The sequence below is a fragment of the Clarias gariepinus genome, chromosome 21 (genome assembly GCF_024256425.1).
Source record: "Clarias gariepinus isolate MV-2021 ecotype Netherlands chromosome 21, CGAR_prim_01v2, whole genome shotgun sequence".
NCBI lineage: Eukaryota > Metazoa > Chordata > Actinopteri > Siluriformes > Clariidae > Clarias > Clarias gariepinus.
The window spans coordinates 24313102-24329825 of record NC_071120.1 but is presented as its reverse complement, the minus strand read 5'-3'; the positions used below and the strand labels follow the sequence as shown (position 1 = coordinate 24329825).

Genomic DNA, 16724 nt, shown 5'->3' with positions numbered 1-16724 from the left:
AAATTTGTCCAGCCTGGTGGCCAATTTTCATTGATTGCACATTCCACCAGTAAGAGTAGAGTATGATGGTTTAATTAGTAGAGTAAAAGCCTAAATATTGCAATGCACACAACTTAATCAGTGACATATCAGAGTTTAAAAGAGGACAAATTGTTGGTGCACGTCTCGCTGGTGCATTTGTGACCAAGACAGCAAGTCTTTGTGTTGTATCCAGAGCCACGGTATCCAGGGTAATGTCAGCATACCACCAAGAAGGACAAAACACATCCAACAGGAGTTACTGTGGACGAAGAGGAAGCTGTTTGAAAGGGATGTCCGAGTGCTAACCCCGATTGTATCCAAAAAACATAAAACCACAGCTGCCCAACTCACAGCAGAATTAAATGTGTACCTCAACTTTCCTGTTTTCACCAAAACTGTTCGCCGGTAGTTCCACAGCGTCAATGTACACGGCCGGGCTGCTATAGCCAAACCTTTGGTCACTCGTGCCAATGCCAAATGTCGGTTTCAATGGTGCCAGCAGCGAAAATCTTGGGCTGGGACAATTAAACATGTGTTGTTCTCTGATGAGTCCACCTTCTCTGTCTTTCCCACATCCAGAAGAGTAACAGTGTGGAGAAGCCCCAAAGAAGCCCACCACCCAGACTGTTGCATGCCCAGAGTGAAGCATGGGGGTAGATCAGTAATGATTTGGACTGCAATATCATGGCATTCCCTAGGCTCAACACTTGTGCTAGATAAGCGCGTCACTGCCAAGGACTACCGAACCATTCTGGAGAACCATGTGCACCCAGTGGTTCAAACATTGTATCCTAAAGGCGGGCTGTGTACCAGGATGATAATGTACCAATACACACAGCAAGACTGGTGACAGAGTGGTTTGATGAACATGGAAGTAAAGTTGAACATCTCCCAGGGCTTGCACAGTCACCAGATCTAAATATTATTGAGCCACTTTGGGGTGTCTTGGAGGAGTGAGTCAGAAAACGTTTTCCTCCACCAGCATCACGTAGTGATTTGACCACTATTCTGCAAGAAGAATGGCTCAAAATCACTCTGGCCACTGTGCAGGACTATGAATTATTGTGGTCTAAAACCGCCCGTTTCAGTTATATATATACATATATATATATATATATATATATATATATATATATATATATATATATATATATACTTATTTATTTATTTATTTTATTTATTTATTTATTTTTTTACCGATTTTCTCCCTAATTTAGTGGGACTTCCACATCAAGACTACTACTCAATCACGAAGGGCCCAAAACTATCACGCGTTTCTCCAAACCATGTGACACTAGGTGACCACATCTTTGCAAACTGCTTGCTCTCGCACCGTTGTGGGCGGCATAAAACACACGGACGACACCGTTATCCGCTCCTTCCGCTTGCGTGAGCTTACAAACACCCATGATTGGCCGTGGAGGCGTGAATGATGTGAGAGCGCTAAGTGGGACCCATCCCACCCTGCTAAGACAGCTCAGCCAATCAGCTCTCACCAGGCCCTCAGCTGCGGGAGGCTACATCATCACCTGTGAATCGAACTCGCGATTTCTAAAAGATACAGTAGGGCGAGACTTGATTCTCTAACGCAGGGTCAATTCATTATACCATTATATGCAAAATCTCCAAGAGAGACTGTGTTAGCATCTTTTCAATAAAAAAAAATCACCAAAATCTGTTATTTATCAAGGGGTGCCTAAACTTTTGCATAAGACTGTATACTTGATTTCTGATTAACTTTATTCTTTATTGACTCTTTTTAGAATTAATTCTAGCTTTATTACATAAATGATTTCTCATTTTAGACCTAATTCGTCACAATAACTTATTTTATCATTAAATAATTGATTCTTCATCACGGATTTACAGACTCGACTCGACAGAATTTATTCTTTTTCTCATTTCAGACCTAATTCTTTATCACAGACTCAACTCCTTATTGTAGAATTAATTCTTACTTACAGGCTTGATTCCTCATTTGAACCAAATTTTTACTATAAACATCAAATTCCTCATTACAAAATTGTTTATCATTATTATTAATAATAATATTTATTATTATTTACATTATTATAATTAATAATAATAATAATAATAATAATAATATTACAGATTGATTTCTCAATACAGCTTTGATTCATTGTTAACTTGATTCACTGTTACAAGCCTGATTCAGAATCTAGTAGGTCCCACTGTGCAGCATATAAACAAAGTCCTTGTCTTTTCACACAAACACATAGACACACACACACACACACACACACACATGCACGCAGTCTTTCAGTGAAATCTCTGCACAATGCACTCCTACATACAAGGCAAATCTGTCAAATGAACTCAAACTGACTGTGTTTTTTGGACAGGCAAAATGAAGTTGCGTCAGCATAACCAAACGTTGTCATGGTAGTGTCTCCCAGTCCACACTCCCATTTTGGTTGATTTAAGGTAGATAAACACAGTACATCAAGTACTGTGTCTTAAGTTTGTCCTTTTTTTACTTTGTTACTTTGGAGGCATACAATCTGACGAGTATTAGTTAAATTAAATTACCTTACATGCATCTTAGAAATGATTTTAGAGAAAGTTTAGAGAAAGAAAAAGTAATCTTGATACACATATTGAAGTATGATGGGTGTTCAAGCCAAACCGGGACTTTGGTTGAAATTCCCTTGTGAATAATGGCGCAAAACTGATTTTCACATATTTGGGCTGTTAAAGGAGTTCCTGGGAGGCCGGCGCTTTAGACGTGAAGCAGGATCATGGCTCTGGCATCCTGAGAAAACTTTCTACTTTGATGGTGTCCAAGCACTAGTGCCACACTGGGATAGAGAAATAAAGGGAGTTTTTGTTCTGTACAATCAAAAGTCCCGCTTTGACTTGAACGCCCGTCGTCCTGTATTTATCGCACATTTACACTTGAAAACCTCAGTGGATTGTTGTTGGAGATGGTGAGCGGTAGTGGACCAGTCCACATGGAGTTCTGACTCTGTGTTATTACACCAGCACAGCCGTTATGTGTTGACGGAGAGCCAAGAGAGATTTGGAAATGTCTCCATGATTATAATGCGTAGGTATTCAGAAAGCTCTGACTCATTACATAAAGATCAGTCTTAGTTCTTCACCTGGACCCCTGTCTCATATCACCAGTATCCTCCCTCTGTGACGCTTTAATTACTTCATGACTCTCCAAGCCTCCGTGGAGATATTTTCACAGCACTACTCTTATCAAATGTATTAACAAGGGAGCCGAGTCTGAATGTGGAGATCGATGAAGCAGTAGGAGGAGATGAAATACTAATCAGCACCGCAAACATGGGGCATTTAGGAAGCCTCGAAGGAATCCGTTCAATTATTTGCCATCAACCAGGTGTAAGCATCGTGATTAATAAGTGATGAAACACTTCAGAATGTGTGTGAGATGATTCAAAGCTCACATGACACAAAGTGTTCTATTCCCCTTATCCCGGAGCAAGTGACTAAGGATTAGGTTTATTTCTTAAATAAAAACATCATACTAACAGGGCTTAGGGTTCGAGGCAGGGTACATACACACACACAGACCCGAGACGGGAATCGAACCCAGAACCAGGAGGTGCAAGACAACAGCGCTAACCACTAAGCCACCGTCCTGCTCACCAGGACGGAGAGACCGTGCTGGACTGTATGGGTTCGAAAGGTCAGGAATATACCGTGGTGCTAGCTAATTCAGGGCTTTGTAAGCTATCAACAAGACCTTAAAGACAAGACAGGCGTTATATTCTTGTTCATGTGTTCCCGTTAAAAAAACCTGCTGCAGCGTTTTGGAGGAACTGCAACCATGCAAGTCGAGGCCTGAACAACACTAGAATAGAGCGCGTTACAATAATCAAGCCGACTTGAGATAAAAGCATGTAAAGGTGCTTCTCAAAAGCAAAGGGAACCCCGACCAAATATTTAGTGTTGTACAGTAAATGTTCATAAAAAAATTTTGAGATTCTGAATTTTGGGTCATAAGTCATAATCATCAAAATTAAAGGAAATAAACACTTAAAGCATATCAGTCTGTGTGTAATGAATCTATATAATATATGAATTTTACTTTTTATTTTAATTACGGGAAAAAAATCTACTTTTTCTATGTTTTTAAAATTTATTGAGATGCACCTGTATAACCTTTACAAGATCCTGACCTGGACAAGAGTCTAAGCTGAAAAAGTAAGGATATGACCTGATAAAGGGGTTGCCTATAATGGACACGGCTAACCAGCTGACTTTGTTCAGCATTAAAAGACTTGAATATGGTCGGTTTCCATCAATAATAAATTCTTGATGAAATTCTTGATGGAGTTTGTTGAAGATAATTATATATAAACTTTCCTGTGCAAAAGTCTTGAACCCCCCCCCCCCCCCAAAACCCCACCCACCCCTACCAAAAGAGCCAGATGTTCTTGTATTTTTATTATAGTCTTGAGGAAAATTTCTCCAGGCTTCCTGAAGGACTCTTTTGTCTCTCACTTTCACTCGGCCCCCTGTACCTAACAGTTTATTCAGTGATCTATGCATCATTCAAGCACTTCTAACTTAAAAAACTTCTAACTTAAAACATGAACCAGTGAGAAACTGGTGGAGATGATGACAGATGATCAGGCTGGTGATGAGTTACTGGTGATGCTGAATAATGCTGAGTGGTTGGAACAGACGAGAGGGGAAATGAGGGTGCTGCTGAGGTTGTTATATGAACAAGCTATTTTGAAAATTGTATCTATAGGCACCTTGCAGCTTGTCTCAGTAAAACATGTATTAGTTTTTATTCTACATCATCTAATTTCATTAAATATGAAGAAATCAGGCTCAAGACTGTGCCACAGTTGGACTACTACAGTACTTACTGTAGCGTGGTTTAGCCAGTGACACGAAGCCAAATAATATGATTTTTTAACATTTAGATTTTTTTTATGTTTATTGTGTGATCAGTCTTAAGCAGATTTAGCTCTCTCAAATTAAAAAATATTAAAAACAATTAAAAGTGAAATAATGTGTAACTTGTGTTTCTGATTGTTAAAATGTTAAGCAAAAACATGATTGCTTCCCACCTAACTTCTGATCCACACTCCACTCCAGTAGGTGGCGGTATTGTACCACCCAGGCAAAGACGTAAAAGAAGAAGAAAACTGATAGTCTTGTAAAATGTGAGTATTTGAAGAAGATACAAGTGATTTATATGAAATAAAAAAAATTTAAGAAATTTCGAGCATTTGTAAACTTTTAGATTATAATTAGTAATTGTCAGATAAATTCATTCTTTAGATTTATCTGAATTATATGAAAAACAGTGAAAAACTAGCCAACCAAAATAATTATGTAAAAAAAAAAAACTTAACAGGATGTAAAATGAAAGCTGAAAAGCTAATCATAATAAATGAATGACCGGTGTGTAGCGGACGATGGCCCACCTTGTTAATCTTGTTGGTTTTGGGCAGCGTCTGGCTGATGTGCAGGTCTGTGTACCTGAGGGGGTTGTTTATGTCACACGGCACCGACTCGGTCCTGACGAGCTGACGAGCTAAGAGACGAAGAGCAGAAATCATATATAGTATCCACGGTAACGAGAGGCTGTTGTCCCGGTAACAGAAACAGAACAAGTGGTCATGGTAACAAAACTCGGCAAAACTTGTCTGTGCTCCACAAAGACATAACAATATGTTTATGTGAGCTGTCTGAATGATGCAATAAATGTCAGAACTGATTACAGAGACATGTCAGGTTCGGCCCACGGCGAGGCTCAAATCTCACAGACGATTTTACTTGGCAGCGTGAGAGGTGGTTTATTAGGACAACGCTGACCATCAAATATCAATCATGTTGGGAAGATTCTAAGAGACAGCTTCAAGAAGGCGACAGGGAGCTTTAAGTGAAGCTGAAAGTGTTGGTGTGTGTGTGTGTGTGTGTGTGTGTGTGAGAGAGAGAGAGAGAGAGAGAGAGAGATGGCTACTTGGTGACTGAACAAAGAAAGATTTTAACAGCGTATGCAGAAAGTCATTTTAAAAAAGTCATTCAAAGGGTTTCTGTAATTAATTGCATTACCTTGAGATGTTCCTTGATCTTCAGGAGAATGACAAGATGGGGAAAAATAAAAAATAAATTAAGAGAGAAATTCAACAGGAAGAATTCAGATTATGTACAGTATGACAAATGATCACATGATCATAGGAAAAATTATTCATATACAGTCTCATGCTAAAGTTTGGGCACCCCTTTGATAACACATTTTGGTGATTTTTTAATTGAAAATATGTTAACAGTCTCTTTTCCATTGAAAACATTGATGCACAGGTACTTCTAATGCCATAAATTAAACAAAAATAAAAACAGTATTATATGACTGTGCAAAAGTTTGGGCACCGTATGAGTTCCAGAGTCTCAGATTCTTTTCAGACCTTAATCAGCTCGTTAGATCTGATGCATGGCAACAGCTGTCATTAGTAAATGACAATTTCAAAGCCTTACAAATACTTTGACTCTTTAAACCTTGTGCACACACTTGCAGACACTCAACCACCATGGGTTCCTCTAAGCAGCTGTGTAAGACTCTGAAAATCAAAGTTATTGATGCCCACAATGCAGGAGAAGGCTACAAGAAGATAGCAAAGCGTTGTCAGCTTGCAGGGGAACTGTGGAGGTCAAGATGAGATCTGGAAGACCAAGAAATTTTTTTGAGAGAACTGCTCGTATGCTGGTCAGAAAGACAAATCAAAACCCTGCAGAAAGATTTAGCAGATTTAGGAGTGGTGGTGCACCGTTCCACAAGACCTTAATGGAAGAGTCAACAGAAGAAAACCTCTGAAGTATGCAACAGAACATCTACAGAAGCTTGTTGCGTTTTGGAAACAAGTGCTGTGTACTGGTGAGGTTAAAAAAATGAAAAGAACACCTTGCCAATTATTAAGTATGGGGGTGGATCTATCATGCTTTGGGGTTGTGTTGCAGCCAGTGCCATGGGAAACATTGCACGGGTGGAGGAAAGAATGGATTCCACTAAATACCAGCAAATTCTGGAAGCAAACATCTTCCAAATGTATGAATCAAAATGGTCAGATAGTCTCAGTGAGCAAGCCGAGGGCGACAGTGGCAAGGAAAAACTCCTGAGATGGTAATAGGAAGAAACCTTTAGAGGAACCAGACTCAACAGGGAACCCATCCTCATCTAGGTGAAAACAGAAGGCAGGAATTGATCTGCATTTATACAGTGTGTAGGGTGGCAGCCAGTTCAGCTATAACAGTTGACGTTAATTGGTGTAAATATGGAGTTTAGGTAGTTATTGGAGACTCAGGTAGACTTGTAGGAAATTCCAGTCCTGAACTATCAAGCAACTGCAGCCAAGTCAAGTCCTTAAAGAAATAGCTGTCAACACCAGTCGAGGCCCAAACCGTCTTCTAGGTAGAGTGAAACCGTCCCAAGACACCAGGCGCATCCCAAAGAGACACATGGGGCATCCATGTGACGAGATCTCCAACCAGAAGCGGGGCACCAGGATGAGTCAGACAGGCCCAGAGGGCAGAGGGAGTCTGGATCACTGGCAGCTCAGGAACAACATGTGTAGCTCGACAGAGATGATGAACAATGATCCTAAAGACTTTTGCAACCAAGAATGTGAGAAATCCCAAGTACAGGAATAGAAAGACTTTTAGCTGGCATTTATGTATCTGGTCTTTATCAAGGGGTGCCCAAACTTTTGCATACAGTAGGATGCCTTTTATTTATATATATATATATATATATATATATATATATAACAAGAACAGTTATCTCATGCTTGACATGCTCCTCATTCTCATTATCTTTAGCAGGCAATCATTTATTTATTTCTCCAAGATCAACTAGATTTTCTGTAAAATAAGACAAAAGAAGTTTGCAGTACCTTTGAACGGGTCTCTACCTCCTCGATGGTAAATAAGCAAATGGCAAGGAGGTGCTTCTTTGGTACATTTATTGTGGCACTTCAACCTGCAATGAATTTCGTATTTTAAAACACTCGTAAATCAAAGTGAATTTCGCCCATAAGAAATAATAAAAACTTAGATTATTTGTTCCACAACCTAAAAAATGTATATAAAAAAACAGTTAATACAAAATTATAAAGTAAAAATAAAACAAATTTAACTGCACTAAAATAAAAATAAAAAAGATAAAAGGGACAACTTTTACACACACATACACACAAAATACAATATGTTTTACATGCACACACACGTGGTCACAGTGTTATAGTAAACAGTACACGCATGCACGGATGTTGATTATACCAGTAAGAGACGAGCACGAAGACCCAGCAAGGAAGACGATTACCCACAATTCCACAGCGCAAGAGAGAAAAAAACTATTGGCTCAGTTGTGATCACGTGACACTCGGCACCAAAATAAGAAGCACATGCGTGATACATGATACTTGGTGCTCGTAAACCAAGACTTGTTTGTTTTTCAAATCAAAATTTATTACAAATCTTTGCTCGTCTTGCAGAACACTCGAAAACCGCGTTACTCGCGATCCAAGATTTTACTGTACAGACAGACAGAAAAGTGGACAGACAGAAGTATCTCGACATAGACAGATAGATAGATTATGACTATTTTCTTATTAAAATCCAAATGGTGACTCTTTCTTTGGCTGAGAAGTGGACGTATATAAAGGGTTAGACATGGTGATGTTAGGTATGTAAAGATATAATAATATCACACATTATGTGATGTAGGAAAGTGATATAAATGCTTTCTCTATTATTGTCTGTAAATGTGTTCAAATCAAGCCTTAAATCAAGGCTAACACTATTTTTCATTTTGGACAATAAATCATTTTTTTTCTTTTATCCCTTCCTGTAAATCTTTTCTAGTAGATAAGCTGTAAATAAAAAGTACACTTTATTGATTTTCTTTTTGACTCAAAAACAAAAAGGGCCCAAACCTTTTTTCCCCAGACTGAATTGGATCTCATCGTGCAATACTGATGACGATGGTCTGAATGCAGTGTAACATGTTTGTAAATTCGAAAGTACATCATGAACATTGTAGAAAAGAGAGTTGACTTACTAATTCAATTACAAGCCAGTTGTGATTATAATGACTAAAGTTCCCTTTAAAAGAAGAAAGCCTAGCTAGAATTCTGACATGCTCCAATCAGATTGAAGCGAAACCAATAATTAGACATATTATTATTAATAATAATAATAATAATAATAATAATAATACCAGAGAAAGGTTTGCAGGTGTTTTATTTCAACTTAACACAAAAGTCTAAATACAGCCTTGATTTACAACCCCGAGTGTGATATTGATTTCCACCTAAACTATTTGTTAAATAAATTATAATCTGTTTTCATATGCTCTGTAAGAAGAGTGTGTCCGAATTGTTCAAGTTTTAAGATGAAATAAGAAAAAAATAATTATTGCTTGCTGTGTCTTATTCAACAGTAAGTTCTGACCGTTTAATCAGATTGGGCGAGAGGCTATTTACAATTGGTGATATGGGGCATTTAGGTGTTCTAACAATGACTAGTTATACTGTAAGTCGTTCCAAATTGCCTCTGAACCGTCCTGTTTTAGTCCTAGCTGGACTAGTTTATGGCTTTGGACAACTGATTGTAAGGTCCCAGGTTCAAACCTCACAACTACCAAATTGCCACTGTTGGGCCCTTGAGTAAGGCCCTTAAAATCAACTGCACAGATGTATAATGAGTTACAAATGTAAGTCACGTTGAATAAGGGCGTTTACCAATTGCCATGAACGTAACACATGCTACAACACTAACTAGCTTCTAACCCAACGCTGAATCCCAAATCCCTCTCTAACCCCTGATCAGAGAGGGACTACTGTTCCACGACACTACTTGGTGTGTGGAACAAGGGTTTGTTTACCTTACATAGAGTACTAGCTTGCCATTTTACACTATTTGGGATTTCCAAGACCTTGTTTTCACCCCTGTAAATTACTCTAACTTTCGGTCGCCAGCTCCACCAGGCATGGCTAGTTAGTTCCGCCAGTCTCGGAAGCATACAGTATGTGTCGGCTGAGCAAAATAACTGGTTAAATAAACAAACAAATCATAATCAGTTGATAACAAATGTTGACCGTAGAACTGTTGTATAAAAGCGTTGTGCTAAATATCAGCACATGTCCATGGCTACAGTATATCACAGCCGTGCTGATATTCGGTACAACAGCAACCTCGAGCATGATATTTTCTGAATATTACACAATTTTTTTAAATAAGTTATAATATTTAGTCCTGTCCATGTCAGATGTTGGACATAATAATTGGAATTATTTAGCCACATAATTAAGAAGGCTATTTAAAATAAACTGCCACTTATTTTACACTGAAATCCAAATCATAAGTTAGTGCACTGACTTACTTGCAGGTTTTGCACTTCAAGCCGAACAACATTCCTTTCCCACAAACGATGCAGGTCTGTGACATCCAGTATTTGGTGGAAAATCTGTAAAAGATAGAATTCAAGAGTGTGGGTCATAATAAGAGCATTTCAGATGTGCTTTTCAAAGGAGAATAAAAGTTATCGCGATCTATTTTAGAAAAGAAAAATAATAAAACGACAGTATTAACGTGGCTCGCTTCAGGCGTAAAGATTTGCTTTGCCCTTTTGACTGCAATTCCCAGGATGGTGCGATAAAGAATCCCGACGTGTCAAAGAAGCAAGCGTATTTGCCCAATGGCTTTTTTATCGAGCGGCGAACTAGACGAGACGATATGCACTCTTACCCTAATCTTCAGAAAAGAGTAATTTAATTGTAACTTAGTGCCTTTCGGTTTTTGTGTGAATTGATCAGCTGTGCGTTGACAACTGTTCCAAATGGACAAAGACCACGAGGATACACGAGCAGATGAAAAATTTATCATTATTATTTAAAAGAAATTTGAGCCGCTCAAGACACAAGGTGCTCTGGGCCTGTCTTTTTTTGATTCCCTCTATGAATATGTTATTAGGAGCCCTATCTGCTCCCCAACAATAAAGCGCTATTGAGATGGCTCTCGAAGCACAGAGTCCCTGCAGAAGCATGAGCACTGACAGCTAATGGAATATGACTAATCCACTCCGACAGAAGAATTGAAATGTCCTCGTTTAAATTGAGCCGCTCTGTCTTGTTAAAAAAAAAGAAGAAGAAAAAGAACGGTAAAGAAAGGTAAAGGCCATGGAGGCCACGTCAGCACACTTAGGCGGGATTTAACAGCTAAAATTTAGCCAGAGTTTTGGCGATTTGTTTTAGTTAAAAGAAAAACAAAAATGTATTAAAAATTCAGAATCATTCTTGTTGTTCCTAATAAAATGACTACCATAAGTTTAAATGACAAATAATCAAAGATGTCTGATGTAAAGGAGCTTGAAGCACTAATCACTTCAATATAAGATGGGGCCAGGGGTAGCTCAGTGGTTAAGGCATTGGACTACGGTTCGGAAGATCCCAGGTTCAAACCCCACAACCACCAAGTTGCCACCGTTGGGCCCTTGAGCAAGGCCCTTAACCCTCATCTGCTCAGATGTGTAATGAGATAAAAATGTAAGTCGCTCTGAATAAGAGCGTCTGCTAAATGTATAAGATCAATATAAGTGGGGTGTTCAAGTCCCTTTTAATTATACAGAAGAGCAGATCAGTTAATAGAGTAAAAAACTCTTTTTATTCCTCTATATAATCCGCTGCTACACTGATGCACCTATCCCAGCGTTTCACTAGTGCTTGTATACCATCAGGGTAGAAAGGTTTTTCAGCCCTTATCGGACTGCCTTTTTCCTGTCTGAAACGCTGGCCTCCAAGGAACCCCTCTAATACTGTATGGTATTGGCTTGGAGCGAGGTCAGGACTGTATGGGATCATGTGACGGTAACTCCCAGCCGAGGCCCTGTAATGTGCAAGTGGTGTTGGTGAATGATTGTGTGTACAGTTCACACAGACAGATGAATCTCTTTTAAAAGTTGGTGACAAGTTATCAGTTTTTTTAAGCATCAGACGTTCCACTCTCTGAACGTTCACGGGAACGACTGCAGTGGGCTCAGCCGGGATCATCATTTATGGACATACGGCGTCTTTAAAACTTTTGCACGGTTCAAATGTTTGACTATCAAACGATTTAACACCTTCATTTACAAGAAGCGTCATTGTGTTAAATAGTCCCAGTTTGACTCAACCGCCCCTCATCTATGTGGTCTTTATGTGTGACTGCATGACTCTTCCGCAAGGCAAAAAGTCATGCAAGTATGTAAGCACATAAAATATCTAATCAGATCCATTAATTTCTCCCTCCTATTGAATTTTCTTTATAGTCCATATTTTATGAGGGGTTTTCAAGTGAAACCGTGACTTTCTGGTGAACAAGGGCGTAAAAAAACTGATTGATATTTACAGAAGACTTCAAGCACAATACGGTGATAAGAAAATAAAAATGTTTGAATGCACCACTTGCATGTTACAGGGACTAGGCTGGGAGTTATAGCCACGACCCCCCCCCCCCCCCAACCCCCCCTGTACAGTCCTGACATCACTCCAAGCCATTTACACATGCTTGGGCCATTAAAGGAGATCCTGGGAGGCCGGCGTTTCAAATAGGAAGAAGGCAGTCAGATAATTGCCGAAAAACCTTAATGGTGTCCAGGCATCTAGTGAAACACTGGGATAAGTCCTTTAGTGTAGCAGGGGATCATATAGAGAAATACAGGGAGTTTTCACTCTCATAACTGTGTTCTGTTATTTTGCACAAAGTCCGAGTTTGACTTGAACGCCCCTTGGCTTATATATAAAAACTTAATCAACAGCCTGAGACACTACTCTCATAAAGACATTGTTGAACATTATATGGAGACGCACTACTGGGCAGATGTTTGGACATCGTTTTTATTGATGTCTTTAATACCATCTCATGATGTTTAAAATCATTACTAAATGGTATTAAAGACATGAAGCATATGCCCAGTAGTGTGTCTCCATACAGTATGAGGGGTACAGAAGTTCTTGAAAGCTCACACGAGTGAATGTTATGCATATATATATATATATATTATATTTAACTGTCTTACTCATGCGAATGGTCTCATTTAGCAGGTACCGAGACACTTGCAAGTCAATACGAGGTGAAATGATGCGTCCGTAATGATGGAATTAGCCCACAGTAAAATTGCTTCGAATTCACTAAAGGTTCACGCTTCTCTGCTCCTATCAGTTCCAGTGAAAGAAGCATTTCCTCACATTCCTCAGGGTCAACGCGTTGACTCCAGTGTTAAACAGGCTTCAGGGACAGTTTAAGGCCAGAATCTCTTGTCTTTTTTTTTCTTGAATCTATGCTTGTTCTTCATTAAGCAAGAACTGGAAATGTCACCGTGGGAAGAGAGAGGCTATTTATATTACTAATAACGTCATGCTGCCAATTATACATGTAAAAAAAAAAGAACCAAAAACCTTGTTTGTTGTTAGCAAGTTTCATAATTCTGCATATATATTTATTTTTAAAACAATCCAGCTCTGTAACCATGTATAAATATGTTTTTAGTGGTTACAGAATATATTGTGCAACATTTATTTTTTCATTCATGGATTAATTTATCTTGCTTTTACAACAAGGTTTTTTTTTTTGTTTTTTTTTGTCCAACCTAGATATCCCAAAGACACTGGGCTCCATATTAGCACCATTCAAGGACTAAAATGAAAACTTATATTTAGAATTTTTAATATGACTTTCATATTTTTATATATTTTATGTTGTTTTGAAATACCACGAAAACAGGAAAAATCCTAAAACATGACAAAAGTGTAACGACAGGGTGTTTAAAGTCAAACCACAAAATTGCACAAAAGTTTTAAAGAAGGAATACATCCGTAAATGATGATCTTAGCTCGAGGTGGCTCGAAACTCAACGCAGTAGGTTCCTAAAGAAGAGCCACATCTGTCTGTGAACCCACACCACTTGCACATTACACAAACTCGGCTGGGAGTTATTGCCACATTTCCATACACTCCTTTTTTCCATTTTACATTTTTTAGGCATTTGGCAGCTGCTCTTATCCAGAGCGACTTACATTTTTATCTCATTATACATCTGAGCAGTTGAGGGTTAAGGGCCTTGCTCAAGGGCCCAACAGTGGCAACTTGGTGGTTGTGGGGTTTGAACCTGGCATCTTCCGAACCCTAGTCCAATGCCTTAACCACTGAGCTACCCCTGGCCCCTACCCCTAGGACATTTGGGGCATTAAAGGAGTTCCTGGGGGGCCAGCGTTTCAGATGTGAAACAGACAGTCTGATTATGGCTCTTCTACAAACTTTCTACCTTGATGGTATCCAAGCACTTAGTGAAACACTGGAATAAGTGCTTAAGTGTAGCAGGGAATTATATAGAGAAATTTCTATCTCTCATAACTATATTTTGATATTCTTTAAAAGTCCCAGTTTGACCTGAACGCCACTTGTACATGTATGTATGTATTCATTCATTATGTGTTATGAAACTTATCTTACTTATCTAACTAATCTTACCTACTTACTAGACGGGGAAATACTCCATATATCTCATTACACATATAATGTAACTCCTTCATATAAATTTATTGTGTGGGTTTTTTTTGTTGTAAGCGTTTACCCCCATATTTTTCCCCAAATATCCCTCACTGTTCTCTTTAGTACTCAAACACGAGAGATTTTTCCCTTCCCAGTCCGTGGCATTTGGGAGAATCAGCGATTCGGTACACACACCGACACTCAAGGCAGGCGGGCAAGCACTCTTCTTAATTGGTCTGACATTTTTAACTATTCCACCACACACACATGCAGATACACATTTATTGTGCACAATTATGTCACAAATAATAAGTGCTATATTCCGGCATTAACAGAGTGTGTACGTTTCAACATACCGTCACAGCCGGTTCACATTTAGCATGAATGCCTGTGAGCAAAGCGTTGACATCTAGCTAAAGCTCTGCAGAGTGTGCGGACTGGGCAAAGGAGGTCCCAGTTTTGGCAGGGGTTGATGTTTGAGCACCAAAGGATAAGGAAGGCCCGGGTTCGGGCTAGGGTTAGGGTTAGGGTTAGGTGCTGGGGTTTGACCTGGGAGCTTCGAATCAGTAGTCAAATGCTGCTTTGAGCTTTCTGTATTCTGCAATGAGCTTCAATTTCCCAATTAAACAGCCCCGAGATTTATATGCTCTGTCATGAGCTTTAACTGCCCTGCCATGTGCTTTACTGTATATAACTGGCCGTGGGCTTCAACCGCACAAACCAGGGCTTTATACAGTATTTCCAGCCATGCACTTTAACTGCCATGGTCTGGGCTGTACAGTATATATCTGGCCATGGGCTTCATCTGTCCTTTTTGTTTTATCCTAGTCCACTTAACCCCATCCTCCATCATTCCATCCATGCAATTTGTTCATCCAACCAAATAAGGGCTTTATCCTCCCAAGCAGAGGCTTAATATTGGCAACTTTGAACACCACAAACTCAACCAATGAATATACAGTATCTTCCTATTTTGGGGCCTCATCTGGCTAATCAAGTGCTTCTCTTGCCCTTGCAAAAAGATAAATTCACTTAAACATGAACTTTGTCCACCCAGTTCTGGGCTTCAACATACAGTACTGCACCAATCATGGGCTTCATCTTCCCAGACAAGAGCCGCAACCAGCCAACACTGAGCTTTGTCATCCCAACCAAAGCCCTTATCTAAAAAAAAAAAGGTTTGTCTGCCCAAACAAGTCCTGTTCCCACCAATTTCGGGCTTTGTCTGGCAGACCAAGGGCCTTGTTCATCCAGACATCATTAAGGTCAGTGATCAAGAAAGTGTTAGCATCAGGGAACCACCGGAACATATTTAGAGCCAAAAGAATTGTGACACCCAATGAATGCTTTGCAAGAAACCGGTGGAAGTTAATTCGAAGATTCAAAGGTCTGTGGGCTGCCCAGACAAAGATAAGCATAGATATACTGTAACCCTATTTTTTTTTTAAATATTGATCATTTACGAGGCAAACAGATGCTAAATGGAGTTACCTGTGTTTAATAGAGTTGCCAAAGTCTCTGCGAGGGATCTGAGGGGACCAGCGAGGAACTGACAGGGTGTCTAGAGGAAAAAACAGAAAGAAAAATAAGACAGAAAATGATCACGGCCATTCACTTCAATAATAAAATGGAGATACAGCTTTAAAAAATTCAACTCCAAAACTTTAGTTGTGCACACAAAAATATGAAATGTCAAAGGTAAAGTTTTGAGCATAATTGCAGCATCAACAAATGAACACAATTAACTCAAACAACTGACACTTTCAAATCATCATCATCATCAACTCTGCATCACTAATCAATACAACAAAAAGCTGTTAATTACAAAACATTAAATCATACAGTAGCTGCTTGAACAAAAAAAGAAGAATAAGAAGCTTTTAGTGCCATCAGCGTCGTTCTCTCCCGCAGAAATACCGCATTACATAAACAGGCCACAATTAGAATGAATTATTATAATCTGCCGTGTGCTGTCATCGCTCAAATGGAGGAAACCCAATAATATCTGAATAGAGGCCAGTTAGGCAATAATCATATTTGTGCCCTGCAGCCCTGCTAGTTCAAAAGGACATTCATCCAATAGAGAGAAAGTCCCTGGCCAATTAGAGGTCATTTCTTTTTGATTAATGGCCTGAAGACAGCCGGGTGATGACACACGACGTTCAACCACT

The 16724-nt window shown here is 39.2% G+C and overlaps 1 protein-coding gene across 2 annotated transcripts in view; it reads right to left on the bottom strand.

Annotated features, from left to right (window-relative positions):
- ksr2 (kinase suppressor of ras 2) overlaps nucleotides 1-16724 on the bottom strand; it is a 108015-nt gene that overhangs the window by 33131 nt on the left and 58160 nt on the right. For both annotated transcript variants that reach the window (XM_053481548.1, XM_053481547.1), the window contains exons 7-11: nucleotides 16045-16114; nucleotides 10409-10492; nucleotides 7920-8005; nucleotides 6085-6102; nucleotides 5454-5563 (exon numbers count right to left, since the gene is read on the bottom strand). In XM_053481548.1, the coding sequence (XP_053337523.1) occupies nucleotides 5454-5563; nucleotides 6085-6102; nucleotides 7920-8005; nucleotides 10409-10492; nucleotides 16045-16114 (368 nt within the window). The remainder of the gene's footprint in view (nucleotides 1-5453; nucleotides 5564-6084; nucleotides 6103-7919; nucleotides 8006-10408; nucleotides 10493-16044; nucleotides 16115-16724) is intronic.